Source organism: Rattus norvegicus, chromosome 6, assembly GCF_021556685.1.
Source record: "Rattus norvegicus strain SHRSP/BbbUtx chromosome 6, alternate assembly SHRSP_T2T, whole genome shotgun sequence".
In the NCBI taxonomy this organism is placed as follows: Eukaryota; Metazoa; Chordata; class Mammalia; order Rodentia; family Muridae; genus Rattus; species Rattus norvegicus.
Genome location: NC_141539.1, coordinates 94676855 through 94701539, shown reverse-complemented (window position 1 = coordinate 94701539; position 24685 = coordinate 94676855). Strand labels below are relative to the sequence as shown.

At 42.5% G+C, this 24685-nt stretch overlaps 1 protein-coding gene and 1 pseudogene across 2 annotated transcripts in view; one reads left to right on the top strand and one right to left on the bottom strand.

Annotated features, from left to right (window-relative positions):
* Map4k5 (mitogen-activated protein kinase kinase kinase kinase 5) overlaps positions 1-24685 on the top strand; it is a 93351-nt gene that overhangs the window by 5152 nt on the left and 63514 nt on the right. For both annotated transcript variants that reach the window (NM_001192016.2, XM_087554387.1), the window contains exon 2: positions 16399-16456. In NM_001192016.2, the coding sequence (NP_001178945.1) occupies positions 16399-16456 (58 nt within the window). The remainder of the gene's footprint in view (positions 1-16398; positions 16457-24685) is intronic.
* On the bottom strand, positions 21976-22535 carry LOC148005288 (oocyte-specific homeobox protein 8 pseudogene; annotated as a pseudogene).

Here is a 24685-nt window from a genome sequence, read left to right as displayed (position 1 = left end):
GGATGGGGTTTGGGGGTCACTGGGGAAGATTAGCCAAAGAAGTGGCAGTAACTAGAACTGTTTTTTTCTAGTATGTACAGTCCCTAGGGACAGGAACTGACACTGGCAAAAAGCCTTGATGAGTCTTACAGGGCATGTGTCTTCCTTCCCGGTCCCTTGCAGTAAGATGACCAGGTAATGGAGGGCAGGAAAAACCAAGCTGGCAATTCTTGTTGTTGGCGTGAAGAAACGTGGTTTTTCCCTTAGTCTGAGGAAGTATTTTAGGAGGAAGGTTTCATTGGTGTAAGGGTAAATAATCCAGAATGGTTGGACTATAGAGACCATTACTGAAGAATCTGGATGAGAGCTTATGTAAGTTTGGATATTGGTATAGGAGACCAAAGAGAGGTGAATTTGAGTTCAGATTTAAAAGGTTTTTTTTTTCTTTTACATACCCATGATCTGTAACAGAAAGCACTTGGTGTGCTTGTTTTTGTCTTAGGTGACCTTTTTTTGTGTGCTGTTAACAGGAAATACAAATTTTGTGGGATGTGAATTTTGTGTTCAGGTCTGTTTGCCCTTTAGACATTTCATAAGTGACTGTGTCACTTAGGTAAGAGGAAATTCGACTCCAGCCTTGGGAGCTCTGAACTGGGGATTCAGGTTTAGGAGTCATCGTTGATGCATGGAGAGTACAAGTGACATGGAATGAGGTCAGCGAGCTTTCACCCAGGAAGTGTTTAGGAGAGCTGAGGGGACTGCAGTCTTAGAGATGCCAGAAGGAAGGGCTGGGGAGATTCACTGTACAGGAGTCTTGAGACCTGCTCTCTCCCATCTCCTGCCATCGTATGCTCTGATTGTAGTGAGGAGGCATGGATGGTCTTCCAATAATAATAAAACTAATAATTTTACTTATTATTTTATTAATAGTTTTTATGAAATCAGTATTATTATTAATAAAGCTACATGAAAGCAGTGGCCTTAGGTATAGCACTGTATCAGCTAGTCTAGCATTGGGCCAGTATACAGTATCTGTTCAATGAACAGATCCTGCAGCAGAGAGCACTGTCCTGGAAAGTCACAGGTTTATCACGTGTGGAGGTGTGGGACTTGTAAGACGGCTCAGCAAGTACAGACTCTTGCTGCCAAGCCCGGTGACCTGAGTTTGATCCCCACGACTCACATGGTAGAAGGCCAGAGCCAGCTCCTCCAGCGAGCGCCAGCCCATTTTCCCCATTAGGATGGTTAGAGTGCGGTGAACTGACTGATGAGGAGCGGCGATGGAGAACTGGGAGAGCAGAACGAAGGGCTGTTTGCTAGGACCTCTTACAGGGCAGACACTGCCCTCGGATGCCATGAGCAAAGAGTGCTACCTTCGTGGGAGATGGTATTATACACACAGGAGAGAGGTGACCCATGCACACTGTGCTCGAGAGATTACAGATGAGCAAGAAATAACTGAGCAGGTTTCGGATCGAGGATGCCAGGTGGGATGCAGCAGGCAGGGCCGGGAGTTAACAGGGACTGTTGGAGTCAGCTTCGTTGAGGTGAGATTTGAGCAAAGCCTTGGAAGCGAGGGAGTTAGCTGGTGCTCCTCTGAGTAGTCAGAGGAGTGGAGGGTACCTCTCTGTTCTTATCAAATCCTCAGATCCTGTTTCCACAACTAAACTGCAAACTCAGAGGCAGGCACTGAAACCAAGACAAAAGTTACCATCATACGACTTTTGGGAAAAGAACCACAAGTTATTGTAATTAATATAATATTTAAAGCCTGATTTTATGAACAAGGATATGTCACTGTCTTCTTTGTCTTGCTCTGTGAGTATTCTCTACTCATTAAATCTTAATAGAGTCCATCAGGAATCCTAATGGCCTTAGACCTTGAAGTTGAGAGGGTGTGATTAAAGGGTGTTCTCAGGGTCCTGACACTGGCATTAGAGAGACTAATTCCACATTGGTGCTTGCAGAGGGAGTAGCTTGGAAGTAAGGGTAACAGTAAAAGATGAAGGAATGGGTTTCAAAATCTCTTCGTAAATTACATTTTTGTTAAGCAGTGATACCTTGCTGACATAGATTATGTTAAATAGTATATTACTATGAAAATAAAATACGGGGCTGGAGAAGTGGCTCAGTGGTTAAGAGCTCTGTCTGCTCTTCTAGAGGTCCTGAGTTCAAATCCCAGCAACCACATGGTGGCTCACAACCATCTGTAATGAGATCGGATGCCCTCTTCTGGTGTGTCTGAAGATAGCCACAGTATACTCACATACATAAAATAAATCAGTCTTTAAAAAAAAAAAAAAAAGAAAGAAAATAAAATATGGGGACTGGAGAGATGGCTCAGTGGTTAAGAGCTCTGACTGCTCTTGCAGAGGTCCTGAGTTCAATTCCCAGTACCCACATGGTGGTTCACTACCATCTGTAATGGGATTGAATACCCTCTTCTGGTGTGTCTGAGGATAGCAACGGTGTGCTCACATGGACTAAGTAAATAAACAAATCTGTAAAAGAAAAATATATATATTTTTTTGAGATGAAGTGTTGTAACTGTTTACTGTAAATAGGTCATCTGGCTAAGATCTTACTTAGTATTTATCCTTCTTTTTTTTTTTTTTTTTTTTTGGTTCTTTTTTTTCGGAGCTGGGGACCGAACCCAGGGCCTTGTGCTTCCTAGGTAAGCGCTCTACCACTGAGCTAAATCCCCAGCCCCAGTATTTATCCTTCTTACAGTTCAGAAATAAGTGTGTTTTAAGATCAAAAAGGAAACATGGACCAGATGATGATTCTGAACTATAGCTGGGAGCTAGCAAATGATTTCAAAACGTCTCTCTACTTGCATAGAATGTGAAAGTTATGAAAGAAATCTTTTGCCGTAGACAAGACAGATGTGGGGTGGTACAGTCCTGTCTCGAGGCATGAGCTCTGAGTTTCAATGTCGCCATAGCCTTGCACAGACCTACCCCTGTTTCCTTTCTTAGGAAGCGTTTTACTTTGCTTATTTCCAGTGGTTTTAGTGAAGATAGATACACAGGATAGAATACAGATTGACTGGGTTGTTTTTTTTTTTTTTTTCAGTTTTGCTTTCAAAAATTAAAAAGTTTCACTTCTAAACTTTAAACTGCGGTTTTGGACCAAGAACACAGGAAAGGGAAGATGAAGCCTGTTAAAAGTGATACTTGTGTTTTTGGGGCTTCCTTAGCAATATGAGAACTTCCCCTTGACCAGGTAAACCAGAGCAAGCACTTTTCTCATGGACCATTTTCAGTGTTGGTGCTCGCTAGTACTCTGAGAAGGCTTTTGCATCCTGATTTGATTTTGCAAGGTGCTAGTTAAGTTGGAGAAGTCGGTGACCTTTGAAAAGGGGCTGTATAGCTAACTCTGCCCTCTTTCTCTTGAGTGTCATTGTCTCCCTGGGAGACTCTGAGCTGATGTCTGATGGCCAGGTCCATCCTCTCAGGTGTTTGAGCACATGAATCATACCAGCCCACACCATCCAACATTTAATAAAAATAAAATCGGATTAAAATGACTAAGAGTGACTAATGTTTGCATAACCTACTGTACATTCTCGCAGTAATCCTATAAAGGAGGTGGGTCAGATGTATTTTCATCTCTATTTCACTCAAAAGAAACTTGCTTCTGCCTTGGTCGCAGACTGCACACTACCAAGACTTCAATCTCGATCTCCTGGTCTCCCAGTTCCTGCTTGTTTTCTTTATCCCAGGCCTTCTATAAACTGCATCTTTCAATTCATTAGTTACCCTTTAAGTACACCCCTTCACACTTCCTGGTGCGTGGTAAGCTCTGTACACATTGCGGTGAGGCTTGGTAGGCCCGCTCCCCAGCTGGGGACTGGAGAGTTCCGGGGACTAATTTCTGATTGTGCACACAAGTGCCCGTTGGCAGAGGCGTTTCCTCCTGGTTACTCTGTGGTCAGCTCTCTCATTCTCTTGCTTTCCAGTCTCAGCTCGGGCTCAGTTCTTTACTTTCGCAAGCGAGCCTGCTGCTCTCCTCCACCGGACTGGGAGACCCCTTCCTGCCCTGCCACCTTTTGCCCTCCTTGCTTTGGAACTTTGGCTGTATGGTTACTGTTACGGAAGTTAGTGGGTCCCCTGGACTGGGTTGTCAGTGGGATTATAAATTAAACAAAACACGAAGCATTTTAGACAAACAAAATCCTTGTTATTCATCAAAGAGTACTTGTTTGTCTCTAATGAAAACAGGACCGCCTGAGCAGACTTCCAGTGTGAGCTTGTGAACCAGGGGCTTCTTCTCACCCATGCGTGGACGATTTTTAACATCCAAAACAGGTCTTACTCTCTAGCTTTGTAGTCCTCCTGCCTCCACTTTCTGAGCTATAGGGTAACAACTGTGTGTTACCATGGCCCGAGTACACTAATACACTGTAAAACTAGCCACTCGTGAGGCTCGGCTGATAACTGTCTACCCTGAGGCAAAGCTGCTTGGGCTCTGGGTTCTTCTGCAGGTGTGCTGGTCATGGGCGGGACTGTCTCACAGGAGCTTGTGGATAAGCTGCTTTCTCTTCACCATCTTTAAAAAAAAATGCATTTAAGTACTGTAGGTTCCTTTTAGAAAACTATGATACAGGAAGAAATTAAAATAGCCTTGTATTCTTAACTATCAGGAAGACATTGTTACATATAAAGACATTCTTATTAAGGACATAGGTCTTCATTAGTTGTCAGTTTGACACAGCCTAGGAGTCCCATATCAGATATACCACGCATCAGATATCTATGTTACAGTAGTAGTTACAGTTACGAAGTAACAACGAAATAATTTTATGTTTGAGTGTCATCGAAACATGAACCGTATTAAAGGGTCACAGCTTTAGGAGGGTTGAGAACCACGGCTCTAGTGTTAGCCGAGTGAGTCTCAATTGGACTGCTTACATTAGGTTGGCCTGTGGGCGTGTCTGTGGGACCTTTGCTTAATTACTGTAGAGTGGTCCAGCCCAGCATCCCACCACAGTCAGATCCTGGGATGCATAAGAAATGTAGCTGTGTGGAGGCCAGGGAACAGGCAGTAATCATTGCTTCTCCATAGTTTCTCTTCAGTTCTCAAGTTCCTGCCTAGACGGCTTTCAATGATTGATTGTAACCTGATTGTAAACCAAATGATTCTTTTCCTCCCCAAATTGTTTGGTTAGAATATTTAATCACAGTCACAAAAAGCAAACAAGAACAAAGAGACAGAGATGGTAGTCTAGACATTGGAACCATTAAAATACAGGTTACAGAGACATATTTGGATGTCTCTTTTTGGAATGCCCAGCTTTTAGTTTCAGTAAATACACATTTTTACTCCGTCATATTTATGATTGTCCACTTTTTGTTTGTGTGTGTGTGTGTGTGTGTGTGTGTGTGTGTAAGTGTGTGTAAAAGACACACATCCTGGTATAGCCCAGATTAGCCCTGAACTCCCAATTCTCCTAAGTCTCTCAAGTGCTGAGATTAAAGGCAAAACCACCATGCCATTCTATGGTTTTTTTCCCCATAGAAATGTGTGTATTTTTATTTTTCACATTCATGTGTACGTGCCTAGCACCAGAAGAAGACAGAAGAGGGAGTCACATCCCCTAGACCCGGAGTTACAAACAGATGTGAGCTGTCATGCAGGTCCTGGAACTAAAGCCAAGTTCTCTGCTAGATTAGAAATTGCATTTAAACCCTGGGCCATCTCTCTGGCCTCCCTGCTGGTTTTTAATCCGTTATATAGTTCCTTGTTACAAACAAAGTTCTGGTCAGTATCCACAGATCCTTCTTGTGGACCCTCAATTATTCAAGTACATTTTTAGAACCAGATTTTTAAGTTGGTTTGTTTGTTTGGTTGGTTGGTTTTTAGTATGGAATAGAGTTTATTCATTCAGGGCATGGGGAGGGGATTCAAGAGAGTAGTAGAGGTAAGAGGTAGAAAAAGGCAGGGGGGGGGGAGTGAGTAGAGAAGTAGAGGCCGGCCATGATCACTGAGTATGTAGAGAGAGAGAGAGAGAGGAAGGGATGAGAGGACAGAGCAAGGGCAGGAAAGCAAGAGCTTAACTTGCTTTATTAAAGTTTTAGTGAATTTTGACCAGTAGTTTCCTAAAAAGCTTTGACCCATCAGCAGTGTCTTAAAAGTCCATTATCGTTCCTATTTTAAAAGTTAAACCCTTTTGGCCAGCAAGATCCTCACTGGGTAAAAATGCTGCAGCCAGCTTGACCGAGTTCAGTCGGCAGTACCCACATGTTAGAAGGAGAGTGTCAACCTCATAGACCGTCACTGGACTGTACCTACGCCCCTGTGCACACTAACTGAATACATTCTTCTGAAGTTATTGGATGATCCTCTGAAGCAAGTTGCCTTTTAGCAAACTTAGTCTGTACTGGAAAGGATTAGAAGTCTTTTTGGAGACACATAGGTGTCCTTGCAGACTGAGTAGAAGGCTTTAGTTGACTGGAGGTAAAAATCATGACCTCCGGATCTGCGCTGGGTGGGGTCCCAGTGCTAAGTGGACATCCCATCCATAAGAACTGTCTCTAGTTGAGGACCGTTTGCTTTCTCTCCAGCACAGTCTCACAGTCTCTCTGGGAACGCACCAACAGTGACACAGCAAACCTGGTGGGATTCTCGGAGGTGTTTTTTGTCTCATAGTGCTTTGTCGTCACACTCCCCCAGCCCCCACTAACCAGTCTTTTCTTTGGTACTGTGGCTCCTGACTTTGTGTTTTAGGAGACTTCTCTGTGTGCCAATGTGTGTCTCTGCATCTGTATGTGTTTCTTGGGCTTTTTCTTTGGCTCTTTGATTTTCTGTTCCTTTGGTTTTTTCTATTCAGGTTTGTCCTTTTTAATCCTACTCTTTTTCTTTCTTTCTTTTAGACACTTGTCTTCTAATGAGAGGAGGCAAGAAAGGATGTCCATTTGAGGAGTGGGAAGAATCTGAGAGTTGGGGGGCAGCCATAATCAGTATATTATATGAAAAATATGTTTTCAATTAAAAACTTTTTGGGGGGCTGGAGAGGTGGCTCAGTGGTTAAGAGCACCCGACTGCTCTTCCAGAGGTCCTGAGTTCAAATCCCAGCAACCACATGGTGGCTCACAACCATCTGTAAAGAGATCTGATCCCCTCTTCTGGTGTGTCTGAAGACAGCTACAGTGTACTTATATATAATAAATGAATAAATCTTTAAAAAAAAACTTTTTGGGGAAAAAAAATGCTCAGATTTTGGCTAGAGGATCCGAGTTTCTCTGCTTAATAATGGGAGAAGCACTGCAAGTTCAGACTTCTCCCCAGAGAGGATCCTCCTGTCCAGATTGGTTCAACTGTGGAGAAGTCCACACACGTCAGAAAGAATCTCTGGAATTGTCAGATTTGAGGAGGGAGGGAGGGAAAGCCAAAGTATGTGTGAGAGGCTGGATGTGCCAGTGCATGACATCCTCAGACTCAGGAGCAGAGGCACGGGAATCACTGCAAGTCCAGGGCCAGCTGAGGCTACACCGAGTTCCAAGGCTGCTGGAGCCAGAGTGAGATCTCATCTCAAAATAAATAAATAAAACAAAAAAGATTGTGAAATTTTGGCTTAGAATAGAGCCTAGTACACACAAAACCCTGGGTTCAGTCCGCAGCACTGTATACTGAGCCTGGGACACACCCCACAATACGAACAGGCAAGGAGGATCTGAAATTCTGTTAGCCAGTGAGAGAGGTCGGAGAGGGTGGAGCTAAACGTTGAAATCAGCAGGAGTGGTGGCAGGTGGGGGTGTAGAGAGAATTGCCTGGGTTATTTATTAAGCTGTAGGAGGAAAAGCCTAGAAGTTAGTGGGTAATGGCCACAGGTAAACAGAGTGGTGCAGTCTGTCCTGAGCTTCAGACAGTCCTTACCCCTAGTGGGCTTATGATTTGTTAGTGGCAGACACTGACTTCTTGGTGCTGACCATCTTGTCTCTTGTCCTTGAGTGTCAGCATCCGTACCCCAGTAATGGCACCTTCTCACCGCCCAGAAAACCTTTTCTGTTGTCTAGTTTGGATGTATTTCCCCCTTGGAAACCCCTTCTCCGATCCTCTGGGCCTGGGCTGAGAACACTCTTGTGCTTTGTAGTGTTCAGGATTCCATACACTGTGGTGTCTTTGCACTCTACTTTCGTGATGCCCCCCTCCCCCCACACACACATCAGTAAAAACTCCCTGAAGACAGCACAGGTTACATCACTGGTGCCAGTGCCAGTGCCAGTGCCAGTGCCAGGCACATAGCAAGTACTCTGTAGTATTGTGGTATGAATGAACTTATTAAAAAAATAGCGTTCTTAAATGATTGCTCATAGAACGTTAAAGCCTGAGGTGCAATTAGTTACTTCTTTTGTGAATAAACCTGCTACTACTCCTTTTTTTATAACTCCTAGATGCTATGTTGCTAATTTTTATAGTGTAATTCCAGTCCTCATATCTGAGGCCTTTAAACCTGACCCTACCGAATACTTTCTGGACATCAAGAATCTTATTGAATTTTGAGACTCCTGTTTTCCAGTTATTTTAAAAAAAAAAAAATGGAAGAAGTGAAGTCAAAGCCTTCAGCTGGCTACATGAAGTTTTGTAATGCTAAAAGTATGCAAGGAGAAAGTTACTGGGCAGTGAGATGCGGTACCTAATGTAAAGACGAGCAAAGCCCATTTATTAAGAATCTATCTTTCCCATCTAATAATCTGAGTAGCCATCCTGTAAGAATTAACTAAGATGTCTAACTACACTAATTACATTGTATAATTACATTGTATTGGACTTCTGGGTGCTTACCATGCTCGTCTGCTTGTTATACCAAACAACTTACTAAAATAGGAATTAATATGTTAAGAGTGCTGTAGGAATTTATTTCATTTTGCAAACAGTACAAAATCTTCAAATTCTGTGTGTTAGTTTAAAAAGCAGTATACTGGGAGATAACTTGTTAGAGGGGAGTGGTGGACTTTAAAATTCATATTCCAAAATCCAGCACTGCTTTGATTATATTATGAAATTGCATAGTTAAGTTTCTGGAAGATCACTTGATTTGAATGGAATCTGAAAAGTCTCTCTGTGTGTGAGCATGTGCAGTCCCCCCCCCCCCCCAGCCTCTTTGCCTTTCATTATAAAAGAGCCTGGTACTGCTTTCTGTTTTAAAAATTCAGCTGGAAAATTACAGAGTACAAACATTTGCCCCTCAGTTCTTTCCTTCAGAGACAACAGAAATATGTCTCCCGGTCCAAGCTGACATTTGAATATCTCTGTCAGTGGGAGTTAGATTTGTGGCTCTTTGCTTTTACTTCTGTAACTACATAAACTCGGGCTTCTACACAGTGCAATAGAATTTTAAAATATCATCTCTCGAGTTTCCCTGTTGGTTTTCACATTTTCCAAAGCTGTTTCTTTCTGAGCCACACTGGGGGAGAAAGAAAGGAGTCCTTGGGCGTAACGTTTTTCATTTTAGTTATTAAGTTGAAACAGTATGTTTATATTGGTAGGAACTGTCAGATCCAAGTGAAACGCCATCCCCTCAAGCCCTCAAAGGCAGCCCAAATATCCTGAAGTGAGCACAGCCTGGGTACAGGAGCGTTTCCTGGGATTGGATAGAAGCCAGCATTCCTCCGGAAGGTGCAGAACTAGTTCTCTACCAAAAGATTCATCTCCCTTTTCTCTGGCGGAAGGGTCTATGGGTGGCTACCCATAGTGCCTATCAGCATATCAAAGTCCATGCTGCCCTTCAGGCTCGGTCCGCAGCGAGAGCACCTGTTAACACACTTCAGGGTCAGGGCTGGCATCCTAACCCTGCTCACCTCCTCCCTTCCCTAAGCTCCCTCCAGCTCACGTGCTTCCCCCTCCACAGCCCATCCTTCTCATTCTCCACCCACCCCGCCCCCTTACTCTGCTCTGCTTCTCTCATTATCCTCTTTATCCCTGCTGATCTGCCCTCTCCTGTAGACGGCCCTGGCCATGGCCAGTCTACGCTTTGTCCCTGCTCTGGACTCTTCCACGTGCCTCTGACTGTTGTCTGTCTGTCTCTCCCCCCCCCCCCGCCCCCGTCTCTCCCTCCCTCCCTCCCGTGCCTCTGACTGTTCCCCCCCCCCTCTTTCTCTCTCTCTGTGACTGTTTTCTCTCTCTCCACGTGACTGTTTTCTCTCTGTCTCTCTCTGTGTGTCTGTCTGTCTCTGTCTCTCTGTCTTTCTCATTATTATAAAAACCTCACATTAATCATACCAAGGAGCAGCCATGTCATTAGTTTATACAGTAAAAATTGATATATCTGAACAGGTATATTCTTTAAAAAATAATTCTTGAAAGTGTCTTATTAGATGAGTTAATCTTTGTGCATTTTTATAGTTACAGAAACGGTCCGACAATACATAGAATGTATTTATCTATCCTAACCTGTATACAAGTTCACCTTGTTTCATTGTCTTGCATTTGTGTGGTATGTTTGTATCCCTTCTTTTAAGTAAAGGTTTGCTCCTAGCGAAGCATTTCACATGCTTTTGACCAGCACATGATGATGTACTTCCAACACTGCAGCCTCATAAAGAACTCTGGCTGCCCCAGAATCCCCTGCATGGCGTCCATTTCTTCTCTTGTTAACCACTGATAACATCCTTTCCTTTGGCCTTTGTTGTGGTTGGTTGGGTTTGGTATGAAGGTTGTGGTTATGGTTGTAGTTGTTTTTCCCATTTCCGAAGCTTTGCTGCTTCTTACGATGTAGGTGGGATTATATCTATACCTTATTGTATTTATACAGATAGTGTCTTCAGATTGACGGCTTCAGTTTACACTGTGTTTAAGGCCCTTCCATCTGTGCTCATGGCTAATTGGCTCTAGTCTTTATTACCAGTAGATGAACTATAGTGACCCATTTGTCTATTGAGAGACATCATGAATGTCACCTGTCTTATTGTATTATGGATTGACTGTTGTAAACATTTGTACATAGAAGTAAGTTTTCCATTCTGTTGAGTACATGTCTAGGAGCAGAGATTGTGGATGCTCAGACCGTCTAGGAGCAGAGATTGTGGATGCTCAGACCGTCTAGGAGCAGAGATTGTGGATGCTCAGACCGTCTAGGAGCAGAGATTGTGGATGCTCAGACCGTCTAGGAGCAGAGATTGTGGATGCTCAGACCGCTTAGCTTTGTAAGAAACAGACAAAAGTCTTCAGTGTCCGTGTCTCTGCATGTGCACTCTTAAAATCAGTCTAATCCGGGCTGGAGAGCTGGCTCAGCACTTAAGAGCACTGGCTGTTCTTCAAGAGGACTTGGATTTGATTCCCAGAACCCACATGGCAGCTCACAGCTACATGTCAATCTAGTTCCAGAGGATCTGAATCCCTCTTCTTACATCTGCGAGCACCAGGCCTGTGGATGGTAGAAGCCATACATGAGGCAAACACCCATGCACAGAAAATAAAAATAAATCTTTAAAAAAGACCCAACCTAATCCAAAGCCTGGAAGCATGCACTCTAAACTGTCAGCAGTAGTTACCTTAGGAAAATGAGAAAGGAGTTTTGCTGACATTTTAATTTTTTTTATAACAAAATCTACTCTATGATATAGTTTTATAGCCTTTTTGCCAAAAATAATAATGAATCAACAAAAGCAAAACTAAAGTGGTTCAGTCTATTTTCAGTCTTATAACATGTCCTAGCAACACACAGGCAGTTAGAGTACCGTATTCTCCGCATTCACAGGATTGATAGAGCACCTTCCAGATGTCAGTCTTCAGAACTACAGGACTGAGATACCAGTCTCAGGGTAACTAGCTTGTGACCGGAATTGTGTCAGGCAGTGTCTCCTGTGTTTCTGACCTGAAACTTACAGCCTTGACTTACTTACGGCTTGACTGCCTTCTGTGGCTCTTACTTGTGGCTCTCCATGTTCTCTGCTGCCTTTATCCTTCCGCCCTTCTTCCCAGCAAGGAACTTCCATTCTGTCCATAGTTGTTTTCCTGTTTTCTGTAGAATTCTAGTGAAGGGTTTAAAAGATCTAGACGAAGAGGGAAGTCAGGAGAGGAGCCGGCTTGCAAGCACACAAGCACTCAGTCCTCTCTTTGCTATAGGCTGATGAGATAAGAATTTAGTCTGGATTTTATCCATCCTTCAAGGTGAATTTCACACATGTTAGAAGGTTTCTAGCCGTGTGTGTGTGTGTGTGTGTGTGTGTGTGTGTGTGTGTGTGTGTGTGTGTGTGTGTGTTTTCCAGTATTTTTAAAAGACTCTTCTGTGGAAAAACTTTAATGTATAATACATCAAATTCTGTGACATTAAAAATTGCCACAAATACCTGGAAATGTGGCCTGTCTAGCATGCATTTATCCACACTGTACCTGCATCAGGAAATGAATAAATAAAATCTCATAGAAACCGCCAATTCAGTGTGAAAGATTATGTCAGTGGATTTTTTTTCAATTAAAGTCGTCAGTGTTAAATATTGTACAATTAAGTACTTTATCAAGTACCTGATACAGTTGAAAAGGAAAGAGGGACCCTGTTCTGAGAGGAACCTCATCACCTGGTGTGATCAGCACACAGTCATTTGACTTTCTGAGCTGAATTTTTTTATAATTAAATTAATTAAATAACATGTGAAGGATTCAAAAAACCATAAAGCAATCCAGGTGTAGCAATTGTCATTGTGGACTCTTTGTTCTAAAACACACATTATAATCCACTGGGTAAGAATCACAGGAGTTCAATTAACTGCTGATCAGCATGTGTTTTCTGTGTCATCTCACTGGTATGTGGACAGCTCAGTATACACAAACCAGTCTTCCTACAACTAGCACAGATTAAAATGCTGAATTGTAGCAAGAACTACAAGACCTGAAGTTAATGGGTAGTTCTATTCAAGGGTAAAAAGAGAGTGTTAGGAAGGTTGTGAAACTTCTCTGCTCCCCGTTTTTCCTAAGTGTGTTCAAGGTTTGAGGAGTAGTAACTACGAATGGGGAATGAAAGAATTTTCTTAGTCCACTCAGGAGGACTGTGTGAGCTCATCATGCGTCACTGGAACTTCCGTCGTGGACAGTGATAGTTGTCTTGTCGTCTGCTTGTCTGTCTTTCCTGCTTTCCACTGTGCTCTCTTAGGCACGGGGTCTTTTTTTGTAACAGTCTTTCCTGCATCTTTGTTCTCTGTGTTCCTTTTCTTTGTCTTAGTTCTCTGGTGTGATTTACTCAATCCAGCAAATTACCAGCATTCTTGCCTCTTTGATTGAGTAGTACCTATTCTTATGCCAAAAGTTGACATTTAAATCTAATAATAAAGGTAAAGAGATTACCAGTAATTGAATTTAATTTTCACATGTGGAATACAACTGGTCACAGTGAAAATGAGATCTGATGTTAATCATCAGAATATAATGTTTTTATGCTGTTTTAACAGTTTGTGTGAACAGCAGCTTTAAGTTCATGAACTTTGACATGAAATTCTATTATGTTAGAAACCATTTAGGAGACATAATTTAAATAGTGAAAAGATGTACAGAATCAGTAAGGATGTACAGCACCTGTGATGTTAGCAGGAACTACAAATGGACTGTTTACTGTATGGAATGTTGTAGAATGGCCACCTCGGAGTGTGTATAGCAGGTAAGAAATATTTTTAAAGCAATATGGATTTGTATCTACACTAGATCTCGGTAGCAGGCACACACCACTGAGGTGATGAGAGGACAAGTTCAGGTTTTTCAGATCAGCATGTATGTTATATACCATCCCACATTTAAGAACAAAGTGTACTTTTATATGTCAAACACATAAAATTTTTTAATTTTTTTATTGGTTATTTTTTTTATTTACATTTCAAATGTTAGCCCCTGCCCAGTTTCCCCTCCACAAACCCCTTATCCTACCCCCTCTCATCCCTGCTTCTTTGAGGGTGCTCGCCCACCCACCCACCTGCCCACTCCCTCCACCTCCCCGCTCTAGCATTCCTCTATACTGGGGCATTGAAGCTTCACAGGACCAAGGGCCACCCCTCCCATTGATGCCAGATAAGGCCATCCTCTGCTATATGTGCAGCTGAAGCCATGGGTCCTTCCATGTGCTCTCTTTGGTCAGTAGTTTAGTCCCTGGGAACTCTGGGGAGGTCTGGTTGGTTGATATTGTTGTTCTTCCTATGGTGTTACAAACTACTTCAGTTCCTTCATTCCTTCTCCTAACTCCTCCATTGGGGTCCCCAGGCTTAGTCCAATGGTTAGCTGTGTACATCCACATCCGTATCAGTAAGGCTCTGGCATAGCCTCTCAGGAGACAGCTATATCAGGCTCCTGTCAGCAAACACTTTGAAGTATCAGCAATACTGTCTGGGTTTGGTGTCTGAAGATGTGATGGATCCCCAGGTGGGGCAGTCTCTAAATGACCTTTCCTTCAGTCTCTGCTCTACTCTTTGTCCTGTATTTTCCTTTAGACAGAAGACATTCTGGGTTAAAATTTTTGAGAAAGGTAGGTAGCCCCATCCCTCAACTGTGGGCCGTACCAAACATTGGATATGGTCTCTACAGGTTCTCTTTCTTCTTTGTTGGGAATATCAGCTAATGTCATCCCCATTGGGTCTTGGGAGCCTCTTGCTTTCCTGGTGTCTGGGACTTTCTGTTGGCTACCCCTAGTTCCCCATGCCCCATTGCTACACACCTTTGTCCAATTTCCTGACTCTGTACATCTCCCCCGTGTCCTCTCAAACCTGATCCCGCCCCCCCTTTTTCCTCTCCCCCTCCTTTTTTCTTCCCAAGTCCCTCCTTCCCTCAACCTCCCATGATTATTTTCTAAGTAGGACTGAGGTATCCACACTTTGGTCTTCCTTCTCCTTGAGCTTCATGAGTCTGTGAATTATATATCTTGGACATTCCAAGCTTTTTGCCTACTATTCACTCAGTTACCAATGAGTGCATACCATGTGTGTTCTTTTGTGATTGGGTTACCTCACTCAGCATGATATTTTCTAGTTCCATCCATTTGCCTGTGAATTTCATGAAGTCATTGTTTTTGATAGCTGAGTAATATTCCATTGTGTAGATGTACCACATTTTCTGTATCCATTCCTCTGTTGAAGGGCATCTGGGTTCTTTCCAGCTTCTGGCTGTTATAAACAAGGCTGCTATGAACATAGTGGAACATGTGTCCTTGTTATATGTGGGAGCATCTTTTGGGTATATGCCCAGGAGAGGTATAGCTGGGTCCTCAGGTAGCACCATGTCCAATTTTCTAAGGAACCTCCAGACTGATTTCCAGAGTGTCAAAAACAGTTTTTAGAATAATGCGGAAGCACAGATATTTTAAGTCCACATACCATTTAAGCCAAGAATTCTATGTCTAGGTTACTTTATTGATAAGCTGATTCATGCTAAAATATTTGCAGGGATATTCATTGTAGCACTAATTATAGTTTAACCATGACCACTATAAATAGTGGTTTTTCTTCTCAGGATTTGTATGAAGGACATGATCAAAGCTCTGGGTAGATAAAAAGCTATGGTGGATATTCCTTCGGCAGTATTTGCAGAATGTTAAAATCCTAGATATGCAGCAGCACTAAGTTATATAAACTGTATTGTCTAGGTAGAAGATTGCAGCATTGCAAATGTTGTAAAGACAGTAAGAGGATCATCGTCACCACGCACACACATGCACAGTCACATACATGTGTAGATCAGGAGGGGGACGCACGGCAAAGGTTGCTTTCTCTGGGTATTTAAATATGAATCATTCAGCTTTTTTTTTTTTAATTTAGTGGCTTGTGGTTGTGATTATAGTATAAAATGAACATGAAGGGCTTGTTTTTGTGGTTTTGGCCAAATGGAAATTGTATTTGTTTATTCATTTATTAAAATCCTCATTGCTCTATGCAGACAGCCTGGTCTCAGATCCTGAGTTCAAGTGATCCGCGTCTGCCTCCCAGTAGTCAGGGCTACAGGCTGGTGCCCTGGTGCCCAGCTCATTCCTTCATTATTTAAACTGATACGTGATAATTTTATATATTTAAGACGTTAGGACTGACAGGTGGATACAGTGTATATGCGTAGGTCAGGGTAAGCCTATCTGTCACTTGAAACATTTGTCATTTGTTTGTTAATGTACAGCACATAATTACCTGTAGTCCTGTATTATACAATAGAATGCCAGATGTATTTCCCTAATCTGGCTATGCTTTTTTCTTTCCTTTTACTGAGAAAATAAACCACATATAAAGAAAAAATATTGTAGGAAGTAATACTAAAAGAGATGGGACTAATGTAATTTTTAAAAAAGATTTTTATGCCTTTTCTATATTCTTAAATAGGTAAATGAGTATATTCATTTTACTGTAAAGAGTTTGATGTTTTGTTAAAAGCATCGTTAATAGGCAACTTATTAGCTTAGAACCTAATAATATTTATACAACTAACAAACTTGAATTTTTCTATTTTCGTTTTTAGGCCAGAAATGTACATACAGGAGAATTAGCTGCAGTAAAAATCATCAAATTGGAGCCTGGTATGTATTTATATAATGTCTATGTGTGTTTGTTGCTAGGGGTTAAACCCCACCTTCTGTGGGCTTGTATTAAAATACTTTATACATTTTTATCAGTGTTTGATATAGTTATAAGACCTGAATATTCTGTGTTTCTTCCCTTTTTTCTTCTTCCTAAAATAAGTATGTTCCAGATCAATAGAATATTTCTAATATGATCATATTAAATTATATCACACATTAAATTTCTAGATAATCACAATTATGTGACAGTTTTGTTGCTAAAGGAAATTTAATTTGAAATGTACATGTTCAAAAGTCTTAAGTTGTATCGGTTCACAGCAACAAAGTAGTTTTCTATTGCAATCATAGTGAACATTTTAACTCCATCTTTAGCTGTAAAAAGGTGCAATTGGGGGCTGGAGAGATGGGTCAGTGCTTAAGAGCACTGACCGCTCTTCTAGAGGTCCTGAGTTCAATCCCAGCAACCACGTGGTGGTTCACAACCATCTGTAATGGGATCCAATGCCCTCTTCTGATATGCACCATGTATTCACACAAAACACTCATGAATAAATAATTTTTTAAAAAAATAATGCAATTAGAACTCACACAGTCCTAATTATATTCTGGGGGACACTAAATAAAACCAAAGCTAGCAAATGAGAGAAAGACTATAGGGCTGCTAGGAGGGCCGGGGAATGAGAGGGGTGGGCGAGAATGACCAGACTGCACAGCTTACTGTATGAAATGAGAAAGAACAAAGTTTACTACTAAATATGAATTTAAAACTTACTTAGGGAAGCGTCTGTGACTTTGCAAAGGACAAGTCAGTTAGTATTAAGATAATGATACTGTGTACATAAGCTATTCCCTGATTGCTTTAGTTTTCATAAATCCAATCTCAGCTCAATGCTTATTTGAACAGCACTTCACATTTTAGAAGATTATTTTAAAACACACTGAGATACTTGTTTTGAGAGCAAAGACCACATAAAACCCAACCAGTTCTTGAAGGTGTCTGGTGACAGGAACAGTAGTTAGACCAGGGAGGTGGTGGTCTGCTCATTTCCTGGTTTATAAAGTGAGGCATGTGTGACAGTGTGTGGTTATTATCACGAGTGATTCTTCATCTGAGTGGCTTCCATATTTTGGATACATTTTTAGGTCATTATTTGTATTATTTCAATAGACAGAGATACTTGGAAATACTATATTTTGGAACAGTTGATAATGAAGTTTTCCCATATGACACAATGCCTTTTCTTGACACAATAACAAATTGTAATATTTCAGAATAACTTTACTATCCCATATGATAAGTAGAGACTGATCTCCAAAATGTCACCAACTAAATAGATGGGTCTGTGAACAAACTTCCCTGGAGGAGCTGTTTGAGTCAACGTCTCATGCTGGGTCCAGGAGGCCAGGCTGGGCTCCAAGAGGAAGCACAGATATTTATCCCTTTGCTGCCCACGGGAAGAGCATAGGGCCTGTACTGACTGGTTTACTCGTACATGGCTTACTTTTGATTATAACTCACCTTATACATTTTAAAAATCTGCAGCTCTCATTTACCGGTAAACAAAGAGTATAGAAAAATGATTCAGAAAAAAAGACAAGATCAAAGCTAAGGAGGTGCCTCACTAGGTAAATTACTTGCCTTGAACGTGTAAGGACTGGTGTTTGGTCCCCCAGCACCCTCAAATGCTGGGTGGGTGTGGAGGCCTTCCTGTGGTGCCAACACTAGGGAGACAGAACAGACCCCAGAGCAGTCTGGCTAGCTCGACTGGCCGAATCGCTAAGCTCTGTTCAAACGAGAGACCCTGCCTCCATGTATGAGGTCAGAAGCCATCAAAAAGGATTCCCACTGTCAATCTCTGACATGCATACATGCATACTCACACACATATGCACACCAGGAAAAAGAGAACTGTATCGTGTATGATGTTGTTTAGCTTAGTGGTTAAATGTTGGGTAATAAATTAAGACTCTTTGAAAGGTTGAAAGTCTTACTTCCTTGTTTTGTAAAAACCATTGGTTTCCTATTAGAGGTCATTCCGAAAAAGTAAGTAATATTTAACTCTCCTTCACAAAGAGAACAGGTTTTGGTAAACTCTGATGATGTAACACTAGTGCTTCACCATTTTGTTTATATGTGTGAATGTATGATGTGTGTGAGTGTGTGTGTCTGAGTAGGTCAGAGGACAACCTTGGGTCTCTGTTCACTTCCACAGAGGCTAAAGCACTCTCCCTGGAGCTTCTGGGGAGTCTCTGTTCCCACCCTCCATCTTGCTGTAGCACTGGAATTGTGTAGACATGTAACCACACTTAGCCTTGTAAGGGCTCTGGGGATCTGAACTCAGGTCCTCAGACTTGTACAGCAAACACTTTACCCAGTGAGCTGTCTATCTCCTCAATATCTGACCATTTTTCAAAACTTTTTACTGATTCTTTGCGAATTTCACATCATGTACCCCCATTCTTCCATGTTGCCCTCTGCTCTTGCAGCCTCCTCCCACAAAGAATGTTTGGGGTTTTTTGTTTTGTTTTGAATAATCTCACTGTGGAAGCTGCAGTCTGTCATGTAGCACGCCCTTTTGTCCACACATCTTTACTTGCAAATCTTCATTGCAGTGAGTCATTGGTCTGGCTGGAGGCCTCTGCCGACTGCTACACTGTTAATACTGGATCCTCACGGGGACTCCTCTCAGATGCTCGGCAGCTGACAGGTCTCTGGGTGTCCTCAGGCATCCTGCAGTGCTTCTCTGCGTCGGCCATTTTTCTAGGTGGTTGATCTGTGTCGCCTGCTCTGCCTGCCCTCTGTCAGTTATTAATTATTGTTATTATTAAAACTAATTTTTTTAGATGTTGCCTGCGCTTTGAGCTTAGTAACTTGTAACTTAGTAACTTAGTAACCTTGTGAATTCAGTGTCCTTATTTTTGCATTAGGCTTCGGGTATTTTCTTTGTCTGCATAAAGACAGTCTTCCTTTCTCTGTTCTCTTCTCTCCCTCTTTATTATATGTTTTTGGTTGTTTTGTTGTTGTTGTTTTGGTCTTTTGAGACAGGGTTTCTCTGTATAGTCCAGGCGGTCCTGGACCAGGCTGGTCTTGAACTCAGAGATCTGACTGTCTCTGCCTCCGAGTGCTGGGATTAAAGGTTTGCACCACCACCGCCTGGCAGATAATTGTGTTTTTAAAATTAGCTGAACTATCTTACGGTTTCCCCTTCCACATGTAAAGGTGTTCTCCACCAGGACGATTTTGTTCTAAACAGCAGCAAGCTTCAGGCGGGCCTTGTCAGCCTTGTTGTTGGTTTCAAATTGCTGAATAGTTTTTCCAACTGTAACTATAATTTTTTTTTATTGGCAAATTTGAGGTGTATTAGTTGGGTTTATATCCTGATACAGTGGTTTTTGCTCTGTATTCCAAGTTCAGTAACATCCTGGTTTTGAGTAATATACCTTTTCATTGTCTATTAAAATCTCTTTTTTTTCAAATTTTATTTATTTATTCATTCATTCGCTCGTTTTTCAATAACATTAAATCTTTTTGTTTTTCTTCTGGAGACAGGGGTCTCAGTTATTAGCCAAGGTGACCTCAAACTTTTAGGCTCAGGCAGTCTTCCTGCCTCAGTTCCTGCTCCTTCCCGAGCAGTTGCAACAGCAGCAGTTTGCCACGGCTGTGCCTGGCTGTAGAGAGGAGCGCCTCAAATCTCCTACACAGTTTTGTCTCTGGCAGTCCCACCGAGCTGATGCCGTTTTGATGCTTTTGACATGCACACACGTTACAGGTGCTAATGGCTTTGGCTCCAGGCTTCCACATTGTAGGATGGTGCGTCCAGTATTGCATATTAAGCATTAAGGACTGCCAAAGTGTTGATTGGCCTGTGTGTTGTGGGGGCTCTGCCTATTTCACCTTGTCTTTGACATTGTCTGTTTATTGTGTCTTTTGTCGTGTCAGTTAGCTCATGAATCACGACCATATCATTTCTTAGCAGCTGTTTGTTGACTCTTAGTGCATGAGAGAGCCATTCAGAATGTAGGAATGGGGAAGATAACAGCAGGGCATAGGACTTGAATTTGTATTTTACAGGAAGAGGCAGAGCAAAGGAATTAATGCATGATGCCGTGGTTGCTTACTAATGCTCATATTGGTAAGTGGCTTGTTGTTTCCCTCATGCGCTCTGTCCTCAGTACTCCTAGTGCTTCTGGTGCTCCCAGTGCTGTCCTCAGATATCCACTCCTGGTCCTCCCAGTGCTGTCATCAGATATCTACTTTTAGTGTTCCCAGCACTCTATCCTCCCAGTATTGTGCCCTCAGACTTCTACTCCTCCCAGTGCTCTCCTTACCCTGACTTTAACCTTGATGAGTGTTTTAGTTAGGGTTTTACTGCTGTGAACAGACGTCATGAGCAAGCCTTATAAGGACAACATTTAATTGGGGCTGGCTTACAGGTTCAGAGGTTCAGTCCATTATCATCAAGGCAGGAGCATGACAGCATCCAGACGGGCATGGTACAGAAGGAGCTGAGAGTTCTACATCTTCACCCGAAGGCTGCTAGTGGAAGACCCTCTTCCAGGCAGCTAGGGCTAGGGTGACACCCGCAGTGACACACCTACACCAGCAAGACCACACCTCCTAATAGTGCCACTCCTTGGCCCAAGCATATACAAACCATCACAGTGAGTTATGGTAGTGCCAACTCCCCTTCTGTGTTGCCTATCCCAGTGAGCCAGCCTAGCATTTTGTACTTTAATACTTAAGTCATTGGGGTCTTTTGCTTGTTTCTTTGGTTTTGCTTTTTTGTTGTTTATTTATTTTAGGCAGTTCACCTAGAAAAATTAGAATTTGTTTATTTTATAAACTAATCTGAACCTTTCCCTTTTTAATAGATGAGTCCATTAATATATTCAATATGTTGTTTGATTTCACTTCACCTGTTTGTTTCTCAAAACAGGCTTTCTCTGTGTAGCCCTGGTTGTCCTGGAACTCACTCTGTAGACCAGGGTAACCTCAAACTCAGAGATCTGCCTGCCTCTTCTTTCTGGCTCTTGTTTTGTTCTTAATCTTTCCTTCCCGGTACATTTTTTTTAAACTGCACATGACTTTAATAAAATTTACCAAAGTAAAATACACAATAAACAACAGGGACCAAAGGGTTCCCAGAAATAACTTCGTGGTAAGTAGAGTTGGGCAAAGTCAGGGACAACAGATTTGGTAAACAACACAGTATTTAGGGGAATGTCAAATCTTGAGAGACCTTGAACCCAGAACTAGTCCTGGGATACAATATTTATGTCTACATGGATCTTCAAAGCTGTAGCTTTTGAGGGAGCTTGAGCGGCTGCTGGCTCTGTGAAGGTGACAGAGTGTTACAGCTTTGGCTAGGGCTCCGTCTTATCTCTGGAGCGGAGTCTGATGAGTCTTGAACCACTACAGATGGGTCCATGGCTTTTGTTGTTGGAAATGGGCCAGTTGTTGCTGTAATCTGGGTATGGGCAGCCACCACCACACCCAGAGTGTTCCCCAGGTCTGATCAAGACTGGAAAAGGGATGAGAAGGTACCAGAGGGGCTGGGTTGAAGAAGGGAGCCAACATCTCTGAGGCTTGGGGACATAGGATCACCAGCAGCCCCAGCAGTAGTGAGGACATGACCTCCTGTGCTAGTGCAGTGAGCATGGGCTCTCCCGCCTCGATTCCCAGGTGTCCCTAGACGTTCTTTGGAATGCTCCCAGAAGTATCTAGACCTCCGATTCTTAAACCATATCTGGATCTGGTATCCATCACACAAATGCTTTGTTCCAACTCTTTGCATTGCTTGAAGGAAAGATACATGGACTTTTTGAAGAAGAATTCTTCCAGCTTACTCTTTTGTTCTGGGCTATAGCTGGTGCACCCTCTCCACTCCCTGACAGGAGCATTTCGGGGACCTTGTGGCCTGAGGAGCCACAAGTGGAGCTAAGGGACGGGGCAAACCTGAAAGCCTGGGTTCACTGGGGATCCTGGAGGCATTTGTAGACATTCACGTAATGGGAGGTTTGTGGCACTTGGAGACAATGAGGCACTGACTCGAGGTAGTTGAAGATCTAGAAACATTGGAGGTGCAGAGGTCCAATATGTAAGCAGAATTGTTGGGGAGCACCCTGCATTGGAAAGCCTGGAAGTCAGTATGCTCCTACATCTCGGCACACTTTGTTCTGGTGTTTGAGGATTTGATCCCAGGACCTGGACTTAAATCACCTCTGATTATTGGGGCTTCCCTTCCCACCCGCTCTGTAAGTTTTGTTTGTTTTTTTTTTTTTAATTTATTTATTTTTTGTTATGAGTACACTGTTGCTGTCTTCAGACACACCAGAAAGGGGCAGCAGATCCCATTACAGATGGTTGTAAACCACCGTGTGTGCTGGGAATTGAACTCAGGACCTCTGAAAGAGCAGTCAGTGCTCTTAACTGCTGAGCCATCTCTCCAGGGCCCACCTCCCCACCCCCCGTAAGTTTTTTAATGGCCTGGAATTTCTTTTATTTCTGCTGTTGATAATTTGGAAGAAACATAACCTAGTTTTATCAGAGAGCAGTCTATGAAGTTTTGGATAACAGGCTAAAATTTGGACAACATTATTAAGAAATAGCCTGTTTACTAATGCACACCTTTAATCCTAGCACTCCAGAAGCAAGGCAGGCAGATCTCCGAGTTCAAGGCCAGTGTGGTCTATAACATGAGTTCCAGGAATGCCAGGACTACAGAGAAACCTTGTCTCAAAACAGCAAGTTAAAAAACAAAGCAAACAGGGGTTGGGGATTTAGCTCAGTGGTAGAGCGCTTGCCTAGCGAGCGCAAGGCCCTGGGTTCGGTCCCCAGCTCTGAAAAAAAAAAAAAAAAGAAAAAAAAAAAACAACAACAACAAAGCAAACAGAAAAGGAGTTGAGCAGAGGCATGGAGAGATGGTCCATGGTGGAAAGCCTGGCGTTCTCACAACCATTGGTAACTCTAGCTCCAGAGGATCCAGTGTCTCCTTCTGGCCTTCATGAACACAGCATTCATATGGCGCACATACATGCGTACATACATACAAGTAGAACACCCATGCATATACGATAAATTTAAAGTCTTTCTTTAGAAATATTTATCATCTTTGTAACTTATGTATAAGCGTAATAACCAGTTATCCAGATGTAGTTTTCTACTTATCTCGGTTCAGTTCCCATTGTTGATATTTTTGTGTCAGTTCTTTGCTATTCTGACTTATGTTTTAGCATTAAGTAATGTGGTAATTTGAATGAGATGTTTGCTATAGTCTTGGGCAGTGGTTCTCAACCTTCCTAATGCTGCAACCTTTTAATACAGTTCCAAATGTTGTGGTGACCCCCCAACCATTAAATTATTTCATTGCTACTTCGTAACTATTTTGCTACTGTAATGAACCATAAATAACTGATGTGCAGCCCCAAAGGGTTGTGACCCACAGGCAGAGAAACACTGGTCTTGGGCATCTGACTATGTGGGGAGACTTAGGAGTGTGGCTTTGTTGGAGGATGTATGTCACTGGAGGTGGGCTTTGAGAGTTTAAAGACGCCTACCATCCTGAATTGGCTCTTTCTGCTTCCTGCTTGTAGTTCAGGATGTGAGCTCTCTAGCTGTTCCTCATGAAGGCCACTGCAGCCTGAGTCCTGCACTGATGGACTCTTACCTCTCTAGAACTATAAAACCAAATAAACCTTTCTTTCTCTAGACCTTGGCCATGGCATTTATGCTAGTCAGATTCTGTCAGCCCGACATCACTAGAGTCATGTGGGAAGCAGGAACCTCAGTTGAGATCTACCCCAGAAGCCTGTGGAGCGTTTTCTTAGTTAATGATTAACGTGGGAGGGCACAGATCCCTGGAGGGTAGGCAGTTCTGGAGAGTATAAAAAAGCAGGGCGGTCAAGCCAGGAGGAATAAGCCAGGAAATAGCCTTCCGCCATGGTCTCTGCTTCAGTTCCTGCTTCAGGGTCCTTCCTTGAGTTTGTGACCTGACTTCCTCAGTGTTGGAGTGTGACCTGAGAGTTGTAAGATGAAATAAACCCTTTCCTTCCCAAGTTGCTTTTGATCATAGCGTTTTATCACAGCAACAGAAAGCCTAATTGTTTTCTTATCACAGTAATAAAAAATGACTACACACAAGTAGACTTTCCTTTAAATATTAGGAATAATTCAGTCTGTACCCACAAATTGGTTTGTCTTCCCATCCACTTCGTTCTCTCAGTCGT